Source organism: Homalodisca vitripennis, chromosome 6 (genome assembly GCF_021130785.1).
Source record: "Homalodisca vitripennis isolate AUS2020 chromosome 6, UT_GWSS_2.1, whole genome shotgun sequence".
In the NCBI taxonomy this organism is placed as follows: Eukaryota; Metazoa; Arthropoda; class Insecta; order Hemiptera; family Cicadellidae; genus Homalodisca; species Homalodisca vitripennis.
In genome coordinates this window covers 96,616,121-96,632,599 of record NC_060212.1, presented here as the reverse complement: position 1 = coordinate 96,632,599, position 16,479 = coordinate 96,616,121, and the positions used below count along the sequence as shown (strand labels likewise).

General features: G+C 34.1%; 1 protein-coding gene across 3 annotated transcripts in view; it reads left to right on the top strand.

Moving 5' to 3' along the window:
* Positions 1-16,277, top strand: part of LOC124364587 (rho-associated protein kinase 2) — a 71,640-nt gene extending 55,363 nt beyond the window's left edge. For all 3 annotated transcript variants that reach the window (XM_046820169.1, XM_046820167.1, XM_046820168.1), the window contains 6 exons: positions 2,411-2,504; positions 3,092-3,306; positions 4,123-4,345; positions 6,157-6,316; positions 11,217-11,295; positions 16,017-16,277. In XM_046820169.1, the coding sequence (XP_046676125.1) occupies positions 2,411-2,504; positions 3,092-3,306; positions 4,123-4,345; positions 6,157-6,316; positions 11,217-11,295; positions 16,017-16,262 (1,017 nt within the window). In that variant the 3' untranslated portion in view covers positions 16,263-16,277. The remainder of the gene's footprint in view (positions 1-2,410; positions 2,505-3,091; positions 3,307-4,122; positions 4,346-6,156; positions 6,317-11,216; positions 11,296-16,016) is intronic.
* The last annotated feature ends 202 nt before the right edge of the window (positions 16,278-16,479 follow it).

Below are 16,479 nucleotides of genomic sequence, written 5' to 3'. Positions count from 1 at the left end.
TGGATTGAGGTTGGCTAAGATCTTAATCGCTTTTTTTTTAATTACCAGGATACGTTGCACATTTTTTTGCTGAGGAGTTGCCCCAGACTGTTATGCCATATCGGAGATGAGCCTCAAAAAGTGCGAAATAGGCAATTCTAGTTATCTCCTGAGTATTGGTAGCCTTTAGTCTTTTAAGGACATAGATGCAGGAGTTAAGTTTAGAACAAAGTTGATCAATATGTGGTGTCCAGGTGAGTTTGTCATCAATAGTTACTCCCAAGTATTTAGCTTTATTATCAAGGTCAACTTCTGGGAGTCCTGTCAATTCAACTGTTCTTCTTCCAAAGTTTAGTTGTTGAGTCTTGTCATTTAATACTAAGCCATTCTGATTACAAAATCGTTTTGCTGTATTTAGAGCCATAAAGGATGCTATTTCTAGTTCTTGTACTTGTTTATTTGCTATGAGGAGGACAGTATCATCGGCATACATGAGTACCTGGCTAAGCTCTTGGAGATAGTTTGGGAGATCGTTGGTGAGCAGAATAAAAAGTACCGGCCCCAAGACAGATCCTTGAGGAACGCCTCTATTTAGAGGGAGTGGTGTTGATGTTATACAATATGAGGTGTTGTTTTGGTATATGATATTTCTACCATTTGTGTTCTTCCCTCCAAGTAATAAAGCACTTCCGGCTTCAGCAGCTAGAGTAAGGGATGTTTCTAGATCATCGGCATCTCTGAGGTTTTTGATTTTAGAATGAACTTCCTCAATATTTATGTGAGGTTCAGTTTGACTTGTCAGTAATGAAGAATTGGCGTCTGAGGATATTTGGAGGCTGGGGGAGTCAACAGCAGGTTTGGAGAGCCTGTAGTACATTTCTTACATTTCCAGTTATCTGTTTTATTGGAGGACATTTATTTCAAAATTTTCTCACTGATATCTTGACACCCGGCATGTCCACATAGACCAGTGCACTTTAGTCCTGAGTACTTTACTCCTATTGAACATATACCACAGGGATATCTTGTCGGCATTCTTGGAGGAAAAGAAAGAAAAATCCAGAGGCTGAAAATGAGGAGATGTTCAGTTTTTGAAAGTTTGGTTGCTTCTTTATGTCAAGAGTCTTGTTAAGAAATAAAATTAAAATCAGTTTTTTAAAGTTTGGCTGGTTCTTTATGTCAAAAATATTGAGGTTCAGATATAAAAATCAAAACAGTTTTTTAAAGTTTGGCTGGTTCTTTATGTCAATAATTGAGGTTCAAAATATAAAAATCAAATCAGTTTTGTAAAGTTTGGCTGTTTCTTTATGTCATAAAACTTGAGGTCCAGGTGTATAAAATTGCACAGTATAAGTTAGATTGATTTAAGGTAGTCAATGACCATGTCAAAATTGTAACATACTGTAGTCCAGTATATTACTAGGTCTGGCAATAAATAGCAAGCAGAAGTCTGAGGTTAGTAATCAGCAGACACTGTGTCAGCGCTGGAGGTTAGTGTCTGGCTGTCTGCAACCTGTTGTTCAACTGGTGTAGTGTTGGAAGTGACGTATTTAGCAGCAATGGATGAGTTGGCTGTGACGTCACACCAGATTTAGTGATTTTCAGTATTGTTTTGTCAATGTTAGTGTATTAGAAGAGACAAAATTCTTTTCTTATGCTCCTAGAATATTTTATTAAAAGTGGTTCTGATTATTTGACATATTATTGTCATTCTATGTATTGTCGAAAATAAAGTTTGTTGTCTTCAATATATAGGTCAGTTACTGGTAAGTGAATGAATAAGTAAAATATTTCGCTTTCTTTGAGTTTTAAGTGTCAAATTTTTTTGTGAACAGACTCACGGTACTCCAGGTAAGGTGCTGGTCGGAGGTTATTTGTTGTTTGAACCTAAAACCATCATTAATTTACTGATTCTTGAGAGCACTTTCACAGGGAATGTTGGCAGTCAGCCATGTTGTTTTGTTTTTTGACCAATTTATTGTATACAAATTTTAATATTGTTAGTTTTAAGGACGCTGTTACCATTCTCTATGAATATGTAAATAAAGATTATTGTATATTGTCTATACTGTCTTATACTTTTTGGAAATCAAGGAAAATAGCATAGAAATCTTCATTATTTCTCCCAATAGACACAACTTCCTTAAAAGTAAATATCTTACTTGTTTTCGACCTTCCCTTCATAAAACCTTCCTGGTAGCCCCAAATTAATTTATTTGTACATTCAAACATTCTAAACTATTCTGGGTCACTTTTTAAGTATCATTGTAAGAGATAATGAGTAGTTAAATACTGCTAAAACATTCTTTATTTTCTCCTTTTTTACATATGGGTACAATTATTGCTTCCTGGCATTCAGTTAGCATTTCTTTTCTTTACCTCGTTTTCGTGATTATTTCTTTAAATTAAGTAACAAGTAATTTTGTCTTAGATGAAGGAGAGAGAAATGGAGTACAAAAAGAATTCTGAGCAGTTGATGAAAGATAAAGAAGATCTTAACCACCAAATGATGCTTATGCAAGAGGGTGAGTATACAATAATATTAAGTGATTTTCTTTGATTGTTATAAATGCTATAAAAAAATAACATAAATTTGTTGAAATATTGAATTAAATAAATAAAAATAAAACACCTTCAACACTTTTAATTTGAACTATGTGTATTTCGGATTCAGTTATTCCATCATCAGGTATATAGTAGTTTAAGGTAAATATGAGCAAACACTACAATAAAATTAACATCTGTAAAATCTTTATGAAAAAATTTAGATTTAATTTATATTGCTTAAAAGTATATAAAATAATAAAACATATGTCATTTTGATATCCAGGATTAATTTTGGCACTTTTACAAAATTAAAAAATATTTTTAAGTTGACGTTAGGTGAGGCTTCTTTTATGTAAGTAAAATTTTGATATTGTTTGCAGTGTTTGTCTAAGTATGATCAAAGCATTATTTCTGGTTTTATCTCTTCTATTTATATGGAGAAGTTTGTATTTTGTTGGAGACTCTTTGATTATTTTGGTGGGAATTAGTTAGGCTGGAACAATTTGTAACTGTTTTAGTTCTAAAAAAATATAGTTGATTTAGCCTAATTATGTGAATATTGTAGACGTCCGCCTGGCCAAAGGATCTAAAGAGGAATTGGACAGATTACGTAAGCAGCTGAAGCAGGACCAACTGCTGAAGGAACAAGCTGTCAACAAGTTGGCAGAGATCATGAACAGGAAGGACATCAACACAACAGGGAAGACCAAGAAGATGTCGTCAGCTGACCTGAGGCGGAAGGAGAAGGAGTGTCGTAAACTGCAACAGGAACTTACACAGGTACTCCCCACGTATTTTGGTGATGTTGTCCAGAAAACTTGGTTGTTTATGCAATATTTGTTGCAAAATAACATTCAGTGTACACAAGTTTTACTTAGCTCAATTAATGTGTCTTTTTGGTAATTTTTCTTGTACCCTAAGCCTGCCTAAGCTTTGATAGCTGAAATAGTTATATTAAACAAAGAAATATGTTAATGTATAATCATCCTCTTGTGATCATATGAAATAAAATCATGAAAAACAAATTTTTGTTTATTAACGAGGAACATTGTAATGTTTGTACTGAAGTTTTGAAAATATTTCTATTAACATACAAAAAGTTAATGAAAAAATGTTAATTACTTAAGTTTATGAAATAGGCGGCGCTGCAAAATAAAAGTTATCAAAGCGCCTGCACATTATAAACTGAAATTACGAGACAGTTACGTATATTAAATAGCTAAACACTATTTGAAGGCGCTAAGTTTTGACGTATATCTGTCTTTAAAATAAATTTCTGTTTGAACTTAAAGCTTGAGTGTTATACTACTTTATAATACAGTACATGTACTACAATGGCTATAAACATACATTTTTGACAGATTTTCTTGATTGTGGCACCAAGGTAAACTCTACATCGGCATTGGAAACATAATTCACTTGAACCGGAAGTGCTCATACACGGGCAAAGCTTACGAAAAATATGCAAAGCCGAGAGGAAACAGCTAGTACATAATATAATTTTAACTAATCACGTAATCTAAGGAAGGACAACACAAAATTAGAACTAGAAAGTACTGTTTTTTTTTTATAGTGTGCATGTGTGTGTCATTACAGGAACGGGAGAAGTACAGCCAGGAGGTGCTCAAACTGCAGAAGGAGTTGCAAGAACAGCAAGCTCAGGTTGTGGAAGAGACAGCTGCTAGGCTGAGGCTTCAGATGGAGCTGGACTCCAAGGACTCGGAGATAGAGCAGCTGCTGGGCAGGTTGGCAACCCTGGGGAGTGAGACGGCTTCGCTCAGTAGTGCGGAGAATGACAATGATGAGATATTCTCACAAGGTGATTGTTTTAACCCTTTGACCGCCGAGAGCCACTATAGTGGCTCGAGATGTACGGTACCGTGACCGCAATGGGCCACTATAGTGGCTCGCCGTATGCGGTACCTTGAGCGCCGCAGGACACTATGAACTTTACGCCTTTGTCCTTATAGTTTAAACATAAAATATATTTATATCAACTTTGAATTGTATTACTCTGCTTCATTTCAACTATAAAATATTGATATTTACTTGTTTCTATAGTAACAAGTGTATCTTCATCCTACAGCGGAATTTTTGAAATGTTTTGAATTTTACTTAAATTACATTATTTTATGCAATTTCTGTGGAATATATTTGTAACTTTTAGTATATTCTCAAAACAATACGTACTTTTAGGTTAAAAAACGTTATTTGAGCCCAAGTTACTTATTCAGTGTGTTTTTGGACCTCAAACTTAAGATTTTTTTTTTTAATTACGACAGGCATACATACTAATAAACAAATGTAAAAAAAAAATAAAATTAATTTATTACATCAACTGAAAGTACATCTCTTCCCCTCAAAAACAAAACCAAAACTAAAAGGCTAGCTCAAAATTTACGAAAGTTATGTAATTTAATATGTGACCATGCAAAAACGGGTGATTTTACCGTGGCGGTATTGGATCCGTGCGGTGCTCAAACGTCTGGCGGCCTAGCGAACGACGGCGCGCGGGGAGCAGCGGCGCACTAAGCGTTAATATCTACTGGCTCTACTACTTGGTTTCAGTTTTTGCTAAATTTACCATAGTAAACTTAATATATTTCTGTAATTTATGAATTGTATGGTGTTAAGAAGGGTTAAATATAATTTTACCCCAGATCCATTTTTTTGGAAAAGTAATGAGGTATAATGTTAAGATTTTGCACACTTTGTCAATACACTATCTTTGTTAACCTACCCTTCATATAGTTGTTAGTACATAAGTTGTAGATTAATTTATAGCAAATAATTTTAATTGAATTCATAATCTTAAACCTAAATAGTCCTTCCGGCTCAGTCGAAAAAAGTAGGTAGATTTTGTGACAGTAAAATTTATTTCACCTCCAGGCTGAAATATTTCAATAATTTAATTGTGTAACCTGTGTATTGATGTTGTACAATTTTTTTGATAATGGAATGAAATGAAAAATGTCTTTATTAGAGGCGAAGTTAGGACTATACAGTCCTCTCTACCACTTAACCTCAGTTATAATATTAGTGTTTATAAGACAGAACAATTTATAAACATTATATGAAATGTTTGTAACTTTTACTTCAATTAGTGTTAATGAAAACTCATATCCTATATATTTTATAGATTTTTAATGCACAGTTACATATTCTATAATATGAAATGAAACAGGGTGATTTTGTTCTAGATATTAAAGCATATGCTTTACACCTACTCATTACATGTCACAAAGATTTGAATAGTAATACAATGCAACATAATATTACAAATTCGAAGTAATCTAAAACATTGGATTACATGCAACAATTATCAAAAATGTTGTAGTTTGCAGTTTGATTCCGTCACGAATGTTAAATTTAAAAAAATAAAATAAAAACTAATGCAGTTAAAGGTTTACAATTATGTTTCGGTCTGGAGTGAAAGTGTCTCTCCGCAGCATGGCCGAAATATTTCAAGATTTTTATTGTGGTAGCATTGTTATGATGGATTGTGAGCAATAAAACTTGAATGATTGGCTGAGTGTTAGCTTAACTTATTACTCAGGGGGTAAAATTTTTCTTGTATTTTCAACTAATTTTTCGTTCATCTAACTCGTAAACTGTATATTTTGGTTTCAGACAATAGGATAGAGGGATGGTTGTCAGTACCCAACAAACAAAACATCCGACGCCACGGCTGGAAGAAGCAGTACGTTGTTGTTTCTTCGAAAAAAATCATTTTCTACAATTCAGAGAGTGATAAACAAAATACTGATCCTGTGCTCATACTGGATTTAAAGTGAGTATCTAATCAATTCATTGTCCTTTATTAACGTGTATTATTGACGGTGGATGATTTAAAAAGACAAAAGCGTTTTGGACTTTTGCCATTATTGTTATACTTTACATTAATATAACACTACTTAATTGTGGTTTATTAGTGGGGGTTGGAATAGTAGGTTGTCTATTGATAAGTTGTCTTCTTATAAACACAGAAATTAAAGTAGAATGTAAGTAAAATTGTCTACGTTCTACTTTTTTTGTTTCTTTATCAAGATCAAGACTACTCCTTTTTAACTTTTAGTTCCTAATTGATTGTTTTAATCCTTTGCGATTTAATATTTTTACAATTAACTGTACAAATGTTGTGGTTCATGGTTTGCCATTGGATTGCCACCAATTTCTAGGTTAGGTTGACAGTAATAAACTTTACTGTGTTTCCCAACTGAAATGTTTGACGTGCTGAAGCATGCCAGTCTAGCTTGGAAGGGCTTATTTTTGGATCTGCAGCAAGATGTTCCTTTTGTTAAGTTGCTGTAAACTGTGCTGTACCTTAGCGATGGCTTAGATACTGTGGAACAGTTGTGCTCAGACGACAGCTTCAGCTTGTAACCGTTGTCTTATATTGTTAGTTTGCAGTTGCACTTTGCACAACTGTTGAAACTGAAACTAAACTCAGACTGTCGTTAATGATCATTACCCACAGTAAAAACAATTTGTTGTTATTATTAAAGACTAATTCACTATGTTATGCAACAAGCCCAAAAGATTGAACTTCCAGTTATATTAGGTTATTAGTTATATTATTATATACTTCATCCCACCACACCAGAAGAAGTTTTCCATACACTCTCATCTCTGAAATCAAAACCATCAGCAGGTATCGATGAACTCACCTCCACACTACTGAAACACTGCAAGGATGAAATAGTGAATCCTTTATGTCATATAATCAACCTTTCTTTTTCACAGGTCATTTTTCCAACAAAACTTAAACTTGCAAAAGTATTCCCTGTTCACAAAAAAGGCAGCGTAGCATCAGTGGAAAACTATAGACCCATATCAATTCTCCCAACAATATCTAAAGTAGTGGAAAAGATCTTACTAAACCAACTGATAACACATCTGACGACTTACAACATCTTGACGACCCAGCAACATGGCTTCCTCCGTGGTAAATCCACAATTACAGCTATAATTCAACTGTCAGAATTCATCATCGACCAACTTGAAGAGGATACAACTGTGACTGCCATGCTGCTGGACTTCAGTAAGGCTTTTGACTGCCTAAACCACTCCCTACTTCTCCAAAAAGTAGGGAACATGGGCATTAGAGGAACATCACAAAACTGGCTTGCTAGCTACCTGAAAGACAGACAGCAACTAGTTGAATTCAACTATACAAACAATAATACATCCCATAAAGCAAGATCTACCTTACTCCCTATCACTAGAGGTGTCCCTCAGGGATCGATTTGGAACCAGTGCTTTTTATTCTGCTAACGAATGACCTTCCAAGCTATCTTCTTGACTGGGCCCAAGCAATGCTATATGCAAATGACACAGCCCTTCTTATTGCACAAAAAGACTCAATATCCCTCGAACTTAACTCTTGTATAGCCTTGAATATGTCCAAACAATACTGCCAACATAATAATTTTGTTCTTAACCCTTCAACGCGTTTTGCCGTACTAGGTACGTCATGACACTTTTACTTGAGATCGCGTTTTGCCGTACTGAGTACGTCATGGAGTAGTCGGTTATTTTTGTAGCTGTAACAGACGACTATCGAATGTTTTCAATGAAAAATGTATACCAATCGAAAGGAGAAGATTCAAACTTTCAATTAATTGAGTCGATATCTCGAAAAATCGATCTTTAGAAAAAATATCTGAGAAACCAGCTGCATTCAAGACGACGTCATTGCCGTGCAGCCGATCGTTTGTCAGCTTACGTTTGTTGTTGTTTACAGTCATTGTTAGTGTGATGGTTATGTTCAACTGACATATTTTTTTGTGTTTTTACGTTCCTTTGTTTAGTTATTATTATTAATTTTACAAGCTAACTATATTGTTTTGAAGAAGGAAATCCCGTTTTGACAGGAACAATTTGTTGTGTTTTATAAACATGAGTTTGGGATGGTTTGTAGGTTAGCTAGCTTTTAGGGAAATTAACCTAAAGTAGGTTAATTTTGTTTAATTTGGCTAATTTTAAACACTAACAACATAGAAGTATAATAAAATAATTATAAACTTGGGTAATTTGCTTATATTATTTATAAAACACAAAATCTCTAAAAAACCGCCAGAAAAATCAACGCAGGAGGGAGTATGACCATGAAAAAAAAAATAACGCGTTGAAGGGTTAATGAGAGCAAAACACTACAACTTATATGGAAAGGCCAAAGAACCAGTGACTACTATGGCTTACCAGAAATAGCTCAAGATAACGAAGCAAAGTACCTTGGCATTATAATAGATGACAAGCTATCTTGGAATCCACACATTGACGATCTCTGTAGTAAGCTTAACTCCAGTATTTATGCTCTTAAAAGAGTAAAATGTTATTGTAACCAAGATACTACCAGGACAGCATACTTCTCTCTAGTTGAGTCCCACCTAAGGTATGGATTATTAGCATGGGGCAACTCTTCAACAAGAAACAGGGACCGTGTTCTAGTTCTGCAAAAAAAAGCTATTCGAATATTAGCAGAACTGACTCCTCACGAGTCATGCCATCAGGCTTTTGAAGAACTTGGAATCCTGACAGTGGTCTCACTCTATATTTGCAAGGCCACCTGCTACACAATAGCTCAGAAACCTGACCACCTAGGTAACAATCATAACTATAACACTAGAAACGCATATGACTATGCCCTGCCAATGCACCACCTCACCCTGTTTGAAAAGAAACCTACCTACATGGGGAGAAAACTTTTCAACCAACTCTCAGAAGATCTGAAGAGACGTAGAGAAGACAAGAACTTCAAGACATCGCTCAAGACCTGGCTGCTACAGAAATCTTTTTACACCCTAGAAGAATTTTTCAATGCCTGACTATGGTAACATTTCTGTACCATATATAAACTTAGCTTCATCATCTCTTTTTAACTCTAACTGTTACCTATTTATATCTTCTTGACTGATTTCAACTAAGCTATTATTGTATATACAATTTTAAGATATGAAATGTACAAACCTTTAGTAACGACGCCATTACTGTACTCTATGTTCGTGTAAATAAAGAATTTTGATTGATTGATAGGATTACTTATCCTGTGATTGTGTTACCTAAAACATCTTAAATAATTACAAATATTTTTTTGTCTACATATTTTTTTTATATTAACCCTTTGAGTGCCGGAGCATCGCTGTCAGCGATCCCGCATTATATGCAAGAAATGCCAGAATCGCTGTTAGTGACTTTTGCAGTAACGCTTATATTTTATATAGTATTTATCTAAATTGTCTCAATGACTATACATACACATTCCAAAGGCTTCAACGTAACTTTTGATGTAGGTTTTGTTGCATTCTGGTTAGATTCTGATTTTTACGGCGGTTGTAAAGTGAGTGCATCAGTCGAGTTTAGAATCGACCACTACGCGGACGAGCCGTCACGTATTTTGTTTGCGCTGCTGTTTATTTCACAAATAATGATATTGAAAGTTTTTAAGTGTAAATAAATGGGTTTGTAGTGTTAGTATCTTCAAATTATTTCGTTTGTGTGCGTTGTTCTAGTCTGTGTGTAAGTAGAACAATGACTTGGCCGCGAGTTACGGCGAACATAAGCATCTAGTACTTTACTAAATACGTTTGTATAGTTTTTATGTTTTTTGTGTTTGTTCAGTGATATTTATAAACAATGAGTCGTAAAAACATTGCTTACAATGAAGACCTAGTATTGCAGGCATTAGATTTAAGCATTATTAGTGTATCAGTTACCAGTGTGTTAGGTTAGATTAGAAAATTTCTAGTTTTGTAGTAGGTCATATTTTCATATTTATTTTCCAAACTTTATTTATAAGTATAAAAATAATGTTTATATGTCTTTTTGTAAAGAATTAAATGGAGTATAAGATAGAATAACTAAAAGTGAAAAAATAAAATATTTCAATAACACTAAGTTGTGTCAAAATAAAAAACAAAATGTTTTTCTCATAAAGTTTTTGTTAATGATTTTTTTATGTGTATAAAAACGTTAAATAAGTGATAAATGTATTATATGTATAAAGAAAATATATTTATCTAAAAAAAAACAAAAACCCAAGACATTATACCAATAAATAAATTTGTTATGAATTTTTAACCAGACCCTTGCAGAATCAGGCATTTTCGCTCGGGATTTTATGCATACCATATAGCAAAACGCTGCGGCACTGAAAGGGTTAAGTATATTACATGAAGTGTACTTAAAAATTAATATTATTAACAGCAATTATTATTTAAACCACCTCAGCCTCAGCCTAAAACAAAACAAAACTGTTATGATGATTGGTTGAAATATCAAATAAACCTATTGATTAGACAATTTTTTAGTACTTTGTTTATTTAAGCTTAATTTTTTTTAATGGTACAAGTAGCAACTAATTTATACACTATTGTAACCGGTCTTTAGAACCATTGATTACTACACAGTACACTCAGTTCCACTTCAACTTTTGGTACAACAGTTTCAAAACAACTATTTTTTGTAGACGATTCCTGCAACAAAACTAGTTGAGCTACGTTGAGAGTCTATGTAAGTTTACTGCTGCAGAGAACTACTTCTTCCTCACAGTTGCGATCTGTCACTTTGTGGAGCAGTTGCGGCGCAACGGTTCTGTGTAACCGTTGTCTGGCTTCAATTGTGAGGAATTCCCAGTTTTACCCATGCCTACTGTACTGACAGAAAGGTAATTTTATTTTGTTTATTTCCAGTAAAGTGTTCCATGTCCGGCCGGTCACCCAGGGAGATGTTATCAGAGCAGATGCCAAAGATATTCCTAGGATATTTCAGGTACATGAGTTGTCTTTTAATATTGCTGTACTGAAAAAACTACAGAGAAAAAGTTTCCCCTTGTGTGTGATATTTCAAAATTAATTGTATATTTTACTATACATTGAATTAACAGTACATTGTCTTATGTTTATATAATACATAAATCAACACCACTACCACTATTTATATACCATTCCAAACAGAAAGAATTGCTGATTTCAATGGTGAAATTTAATTTGTTGTTTTGGCAACAGTGATGTCATAAAACTTGCTAGAAAGATTGTCTTCATCTAGCTATTATGCAAATTTGTAATATATCATGGGTATGGTTTATTATGTAGGTTTATAGCTTGTTATAGCATTGTGTTAGGCTATTCTATGCTGCATTTTTGTATATTAAGGATTTTTTAGTGTACAAATTAATTTTTTGTTAATTAAAAAAAAAAAAACTGTACCCATAGTAACAAATTTAGCATTTCAAGTGCTATTTGTGATTTTTACAGTATTAATTTTTCTTCAAGAGAATCTGGATACAATTATATATTTTATGAAACTAGATAAAATTAAGAATAAATTTGCTACTATCTCAGATTCTAATGTTTATAATATTAACCCTTTGGACGCCAAGCGCTTTTTCACGGTTTCTTGCTAAAAGAGCCAGCGGGTTAACACTGTGATTTGCAGCATCTCAATAAAAATATCATAGCTAACTTAATATTATAGTTAGAATTTTCATTTTTGTTTTGTTATTTTTATTGTTAAATTTTATATATAATACATTTATCAATAAAATTATAATGCATGGAAATAATTTTGAAAATACGCATAACAACACAAACAAATTTTTTAAACTTTAAAATTTTATTTTATGCTCATGAAAACATATTGGAAAAAATATTTTATACATAACATTGGATTTTATTTTAAAGTATATATATTTGCTAACATTATTACAAAATTTCAAACCCATGTGACAAGAAATGGATTTTTGGTAATTTTTTAAATAAAACTATGCTAATTCATCAATGTGCAATATTTACCTTATTTAGCTGGAGAAAGTTGTAATGCAGTACATTGTCACTATTGTTACTATAGAATTTATATTCATTAAATTCATGTTACACACACTTTTTATTTTTGTAAGTCTTAAATTAAAAATTAAATATTTACACTTATTAATAAAAAGAAATCTTATATGTTTGAAAAAGTTTTTTTAGCATCTATGCTTGGACAAGCATAGAGGATGAACCCCTTTCTCACACTTCTTACATGCATATCTAGTTTTCTTTCTCATTCCACCTTGCTTTGTGCTTGCTGCACTACATACACTGCAATTGCGCTCTTTTTCCTCAGTAAGATGTAAAGAGGTTCATTGTCCCGATTGCCATGTCCATGTTGTAGGTGCGGTGCCAGGTCCGCGAGCCACTCATTTGAGATTTCATTAATGATTGAAATGGTAAAGTTCAATCAGGATAAAGGATTGTCCGTGTTCATTTTATACAAGACGTAAAGATTGACAACCATTCTTGCAAAGACATGAAATGTAATCTTTTTCCAATATTTGAGAGTCCGCCTCTCATCCAGATTGCAATAAAGCATCTGGTCAGCGGTGTCAACACCTCCAATATATGCATTATACTGTCGAATCATTTGTGGTTTGCTTGTATTAAAATCTTTATTGGCTCTTTTTTTTGCTTTCATTTCGTTGATGGCGGTACTGTCAGTAGAGAGCAGTAAAACTTGCTTTTTCTGAGAAGCTTTTTGTCTGCTTCCTAGCATAAGCATACTGTTTTTACTACAGTATTTTGTTTCCCGTACAGAAAATTTGGTTAACATTTTCGGAGGGATTCCCTTCCTGTTGCTTCAAAGTGTTCCAGTAATATGAGTAAGTTGGAAATACAAATACTTTGCCAGAGGCAATTCATCATTTGAACTACTAGCCACATCATTGCACAAAAACATGAAATCCTTTTCTTTGATAATTTCCCATTTCTAACAATTGTACAACAACATTGTAGCCCTGTCCATTATTATTTGTCTGGATTTCATTGTTATTTTTTGCCCCTTTATAACAAACAGATCCTAAACAATAATTGCAAACTGCGTCAAAAAGCATCCACAACTTTATACCCCACTTGTGGTGGTGCTTGTTGGATAAGTACTGTATGAGTAGTGTATGATTCTTGGTGCCTACAAGACTTTTATCTATGGATAGTTGCTTATGTGGTGTATAATAATGCCTAAAAACTCTGTTTGCATGCTCAACTAGTGGAGTAAAACGAGCACATGGATCATAACCTTGCTCTTTAGGTTTTGGCAAATTTTCAGTGTCCACCATGTGAAAAAACTTCAATATTGACTCAAATCTATTCCCGCTAAACATTTTTGCAAACCATGGACAATTTTGAGATGATTTGGTGTTCCAGTACATGTCAATTGTTGGTTTTTTATTTAGTCCCATATTGAAAAGGACGGCAATAAAAGTTTTTATTTCTAAATAAGCAACAGGCCTGAATGTGCGATTTCAGCTTTGATTTCCCAATTTCCCTTGGTTTTTGTGTATAAAATTCCTTGCATCATTATTTGTTTTTGTTGCCAAAATTTGCAAAAAAGTAAATAGAAAAAATAAATCAAAATAATTTATAGGAGGGGAATTTCTGGGTGGACAATGTTTAGGTCCTGGAAGCTCACAGAATGAGAAGGTGTGAGTGAAACCTGGGTCGTTGCCTTCAATAACCTCTTGCCATTCGTCATTATCACTAAGTTCACCTGATTCCGAGTTGGAGTTTGTGATGGTATGCGGGTCTTGCGTAGCAGCAGGCAGGCGACCGCGGTGCCTAGGCAAGTGAGTCACTCGACTAGGTCCCGGCCTTGGGTTCTCAACGCTGTCTTCATCTGACGACGACAACACTGGTCTTGTAGTGGTTGAAACAGTACTTCCAGAATTGTTTGGTTCAAACGTAGGATCTAAATCTGTGTCGTCGGCATCACTTTGCTCAGATTCATCATTTGAACTACTATCCACATCATTGCACTCACTGTCACTCAAATAATCATTTTCAACTAAGCGTTGAATTGTACGTTCACTCAAAGGCGATCTACTCATTAAAAAAGTGTAAAATTTTATATATTACACTTTATAAATAACATAAAATCAATAATAGAATTATAGATTCAACGCCAGCAATATCACTACGTATAAGCGACACCCGAACAAAATGACAGCACAGAAAGCTTCACTGAGCGCTTGGCGGGAAACAGCGCGATTGGTTGTTAGTTTCTTTGTGCTGCCAGTGATACCAACATAAAGAAGTAATAAATACCGTTTTACCAAATTATTGGAAGGCCAAATACTGAATATGACTGAATAAAGTTGTTTAGTCGGGTAAATATAGCAGTTTTGCGTAACGTCCTATAGATCGGACGTTGGCGCCCAAAGGGTTAAGTAACCAGGGGCAGTCTCACTATTTTCCAAAAACAAAATATAGTGTAGTCATTTTTTTAATGGCTTATGCATAATGTTTTATACTATTATAATTATCTCCACATTCTCCTGAAAAAATAATATTGCACATATAGGTTTATAGCAAAAATGTATTTTTTTTACAAAATGTTCAAAGTACTGATACAAAATACTCAAAAATGGCCTGTCATCTGTTGAAAAAATGACTGTTAGTATTAGAAATGTATCCTCAAAAAGTGTTTGATATAATATACAATAATAAACTTTTTAATTCAATTTATTTTCTCATAATCGTATCTGTCTTCTAATTGAAATAATTGAAATAGTTGAAATAATTTTCTTTTGTTTAAATATTATCAGTAATTTTTTGTTAATGTTTGGTCATGAAATGCCAATTTATATGAAGAGGAAAGTTTATAAACCATCACAGCTTTTTCAACAACCCTATTTATTAAATTTTGTATATTTCAAATAGTAGTTTCTGTTCAATCATATTATGTCTTCACATAATACAAACCTGAGGTTGAAGTCACAGAAGTTACTCCAACTGCTTCTTTCATCACACCATCTGTAGTCTGTAGCAAAGCACTCGCCACTAATAAACAACTTTTAGGTAACATAAAGAGTAAATAATTGCTCAGTTCCTAACCTGGAATGTACAGTGGATTATGGTATGTATTTTAAGGAAGAAGATGTCTGGTACTGCAATGCACTAATGTAGTTTGTATAACAAGTCCAAGTCAAGGCCAAGCAAACAATGCCAGTTGTGTGTTTGTTAATCAGGTATAAGCCCTCTCGTGTCGGAAGTTTGGTTACTATGTGACAAAACCAGATCCATTCTGCCATTCAAACAAACACCTGATGGGATGTTTTGAATGGGAACACATTTACCACCCACGTACAGTCAAGGCTTATAGCATCACATGGTTTTTCACTAGTTCTAGAGTGGCAAGTGTTTTGCTAGATGACAGCGTGAAAGAAGCAGTAGAAAATTGGTTATCCTTGTAGACATACTTCTGTAACTTTCACATTCAACAGGTTGAGATCACTTTGAAAAATGTTTAAGCACAAATGGAAACTATCTAGAAAATATAGAGGAAAATGTTAGGAATTAAATAAAAAATGTGGAAAATAATCTGTGATTGAGTTTGGAAGGTCTGTGTGGGTGACCATGGCAGCACACTGTGTATTGTGTGGTTAACACCAACCAGTGGAATACCAAATTACTAATCAGATTTCAAAGTATGGACAGTACAAGAGAATGTGATGTTGACAGTTGCTGTATGCGGGTGAGGGAGAGGCTCGCAGACCAGACGAAGGGGGCCCACTGGACATGAGCAGGGTCATAGACGACAAGCCCGGCACCATCGTTCTGAAGGGCCACGAGTTCATACAGATCTCCTACCACATGCCCACCAACTGTGAGGTGTGTCCCAAGCCTCTGTGGCACATGTTCCGGCCTCCTGCTGCACTGGAATGTCGAAGTAAGTGCTCGTACTGCCGTGATTTGTGGATAGTTTGACAAAGATCTCAATGTAGCGGATAATCTGTAGGAAAGACTAAAGATATTGTGTTGCTGGAACATTTTCCAACGCATGGCAAAAGTCAACCTTTAACTCTTTACTCCCTAAAACTTTGTCATACACACCACAAGAAGTCTCATTCAAACGTTCAACTTGCATAACTTACATACATCCATTCATTCGCCAATATTCCCACTTTCACCAACGTAGTCAGTC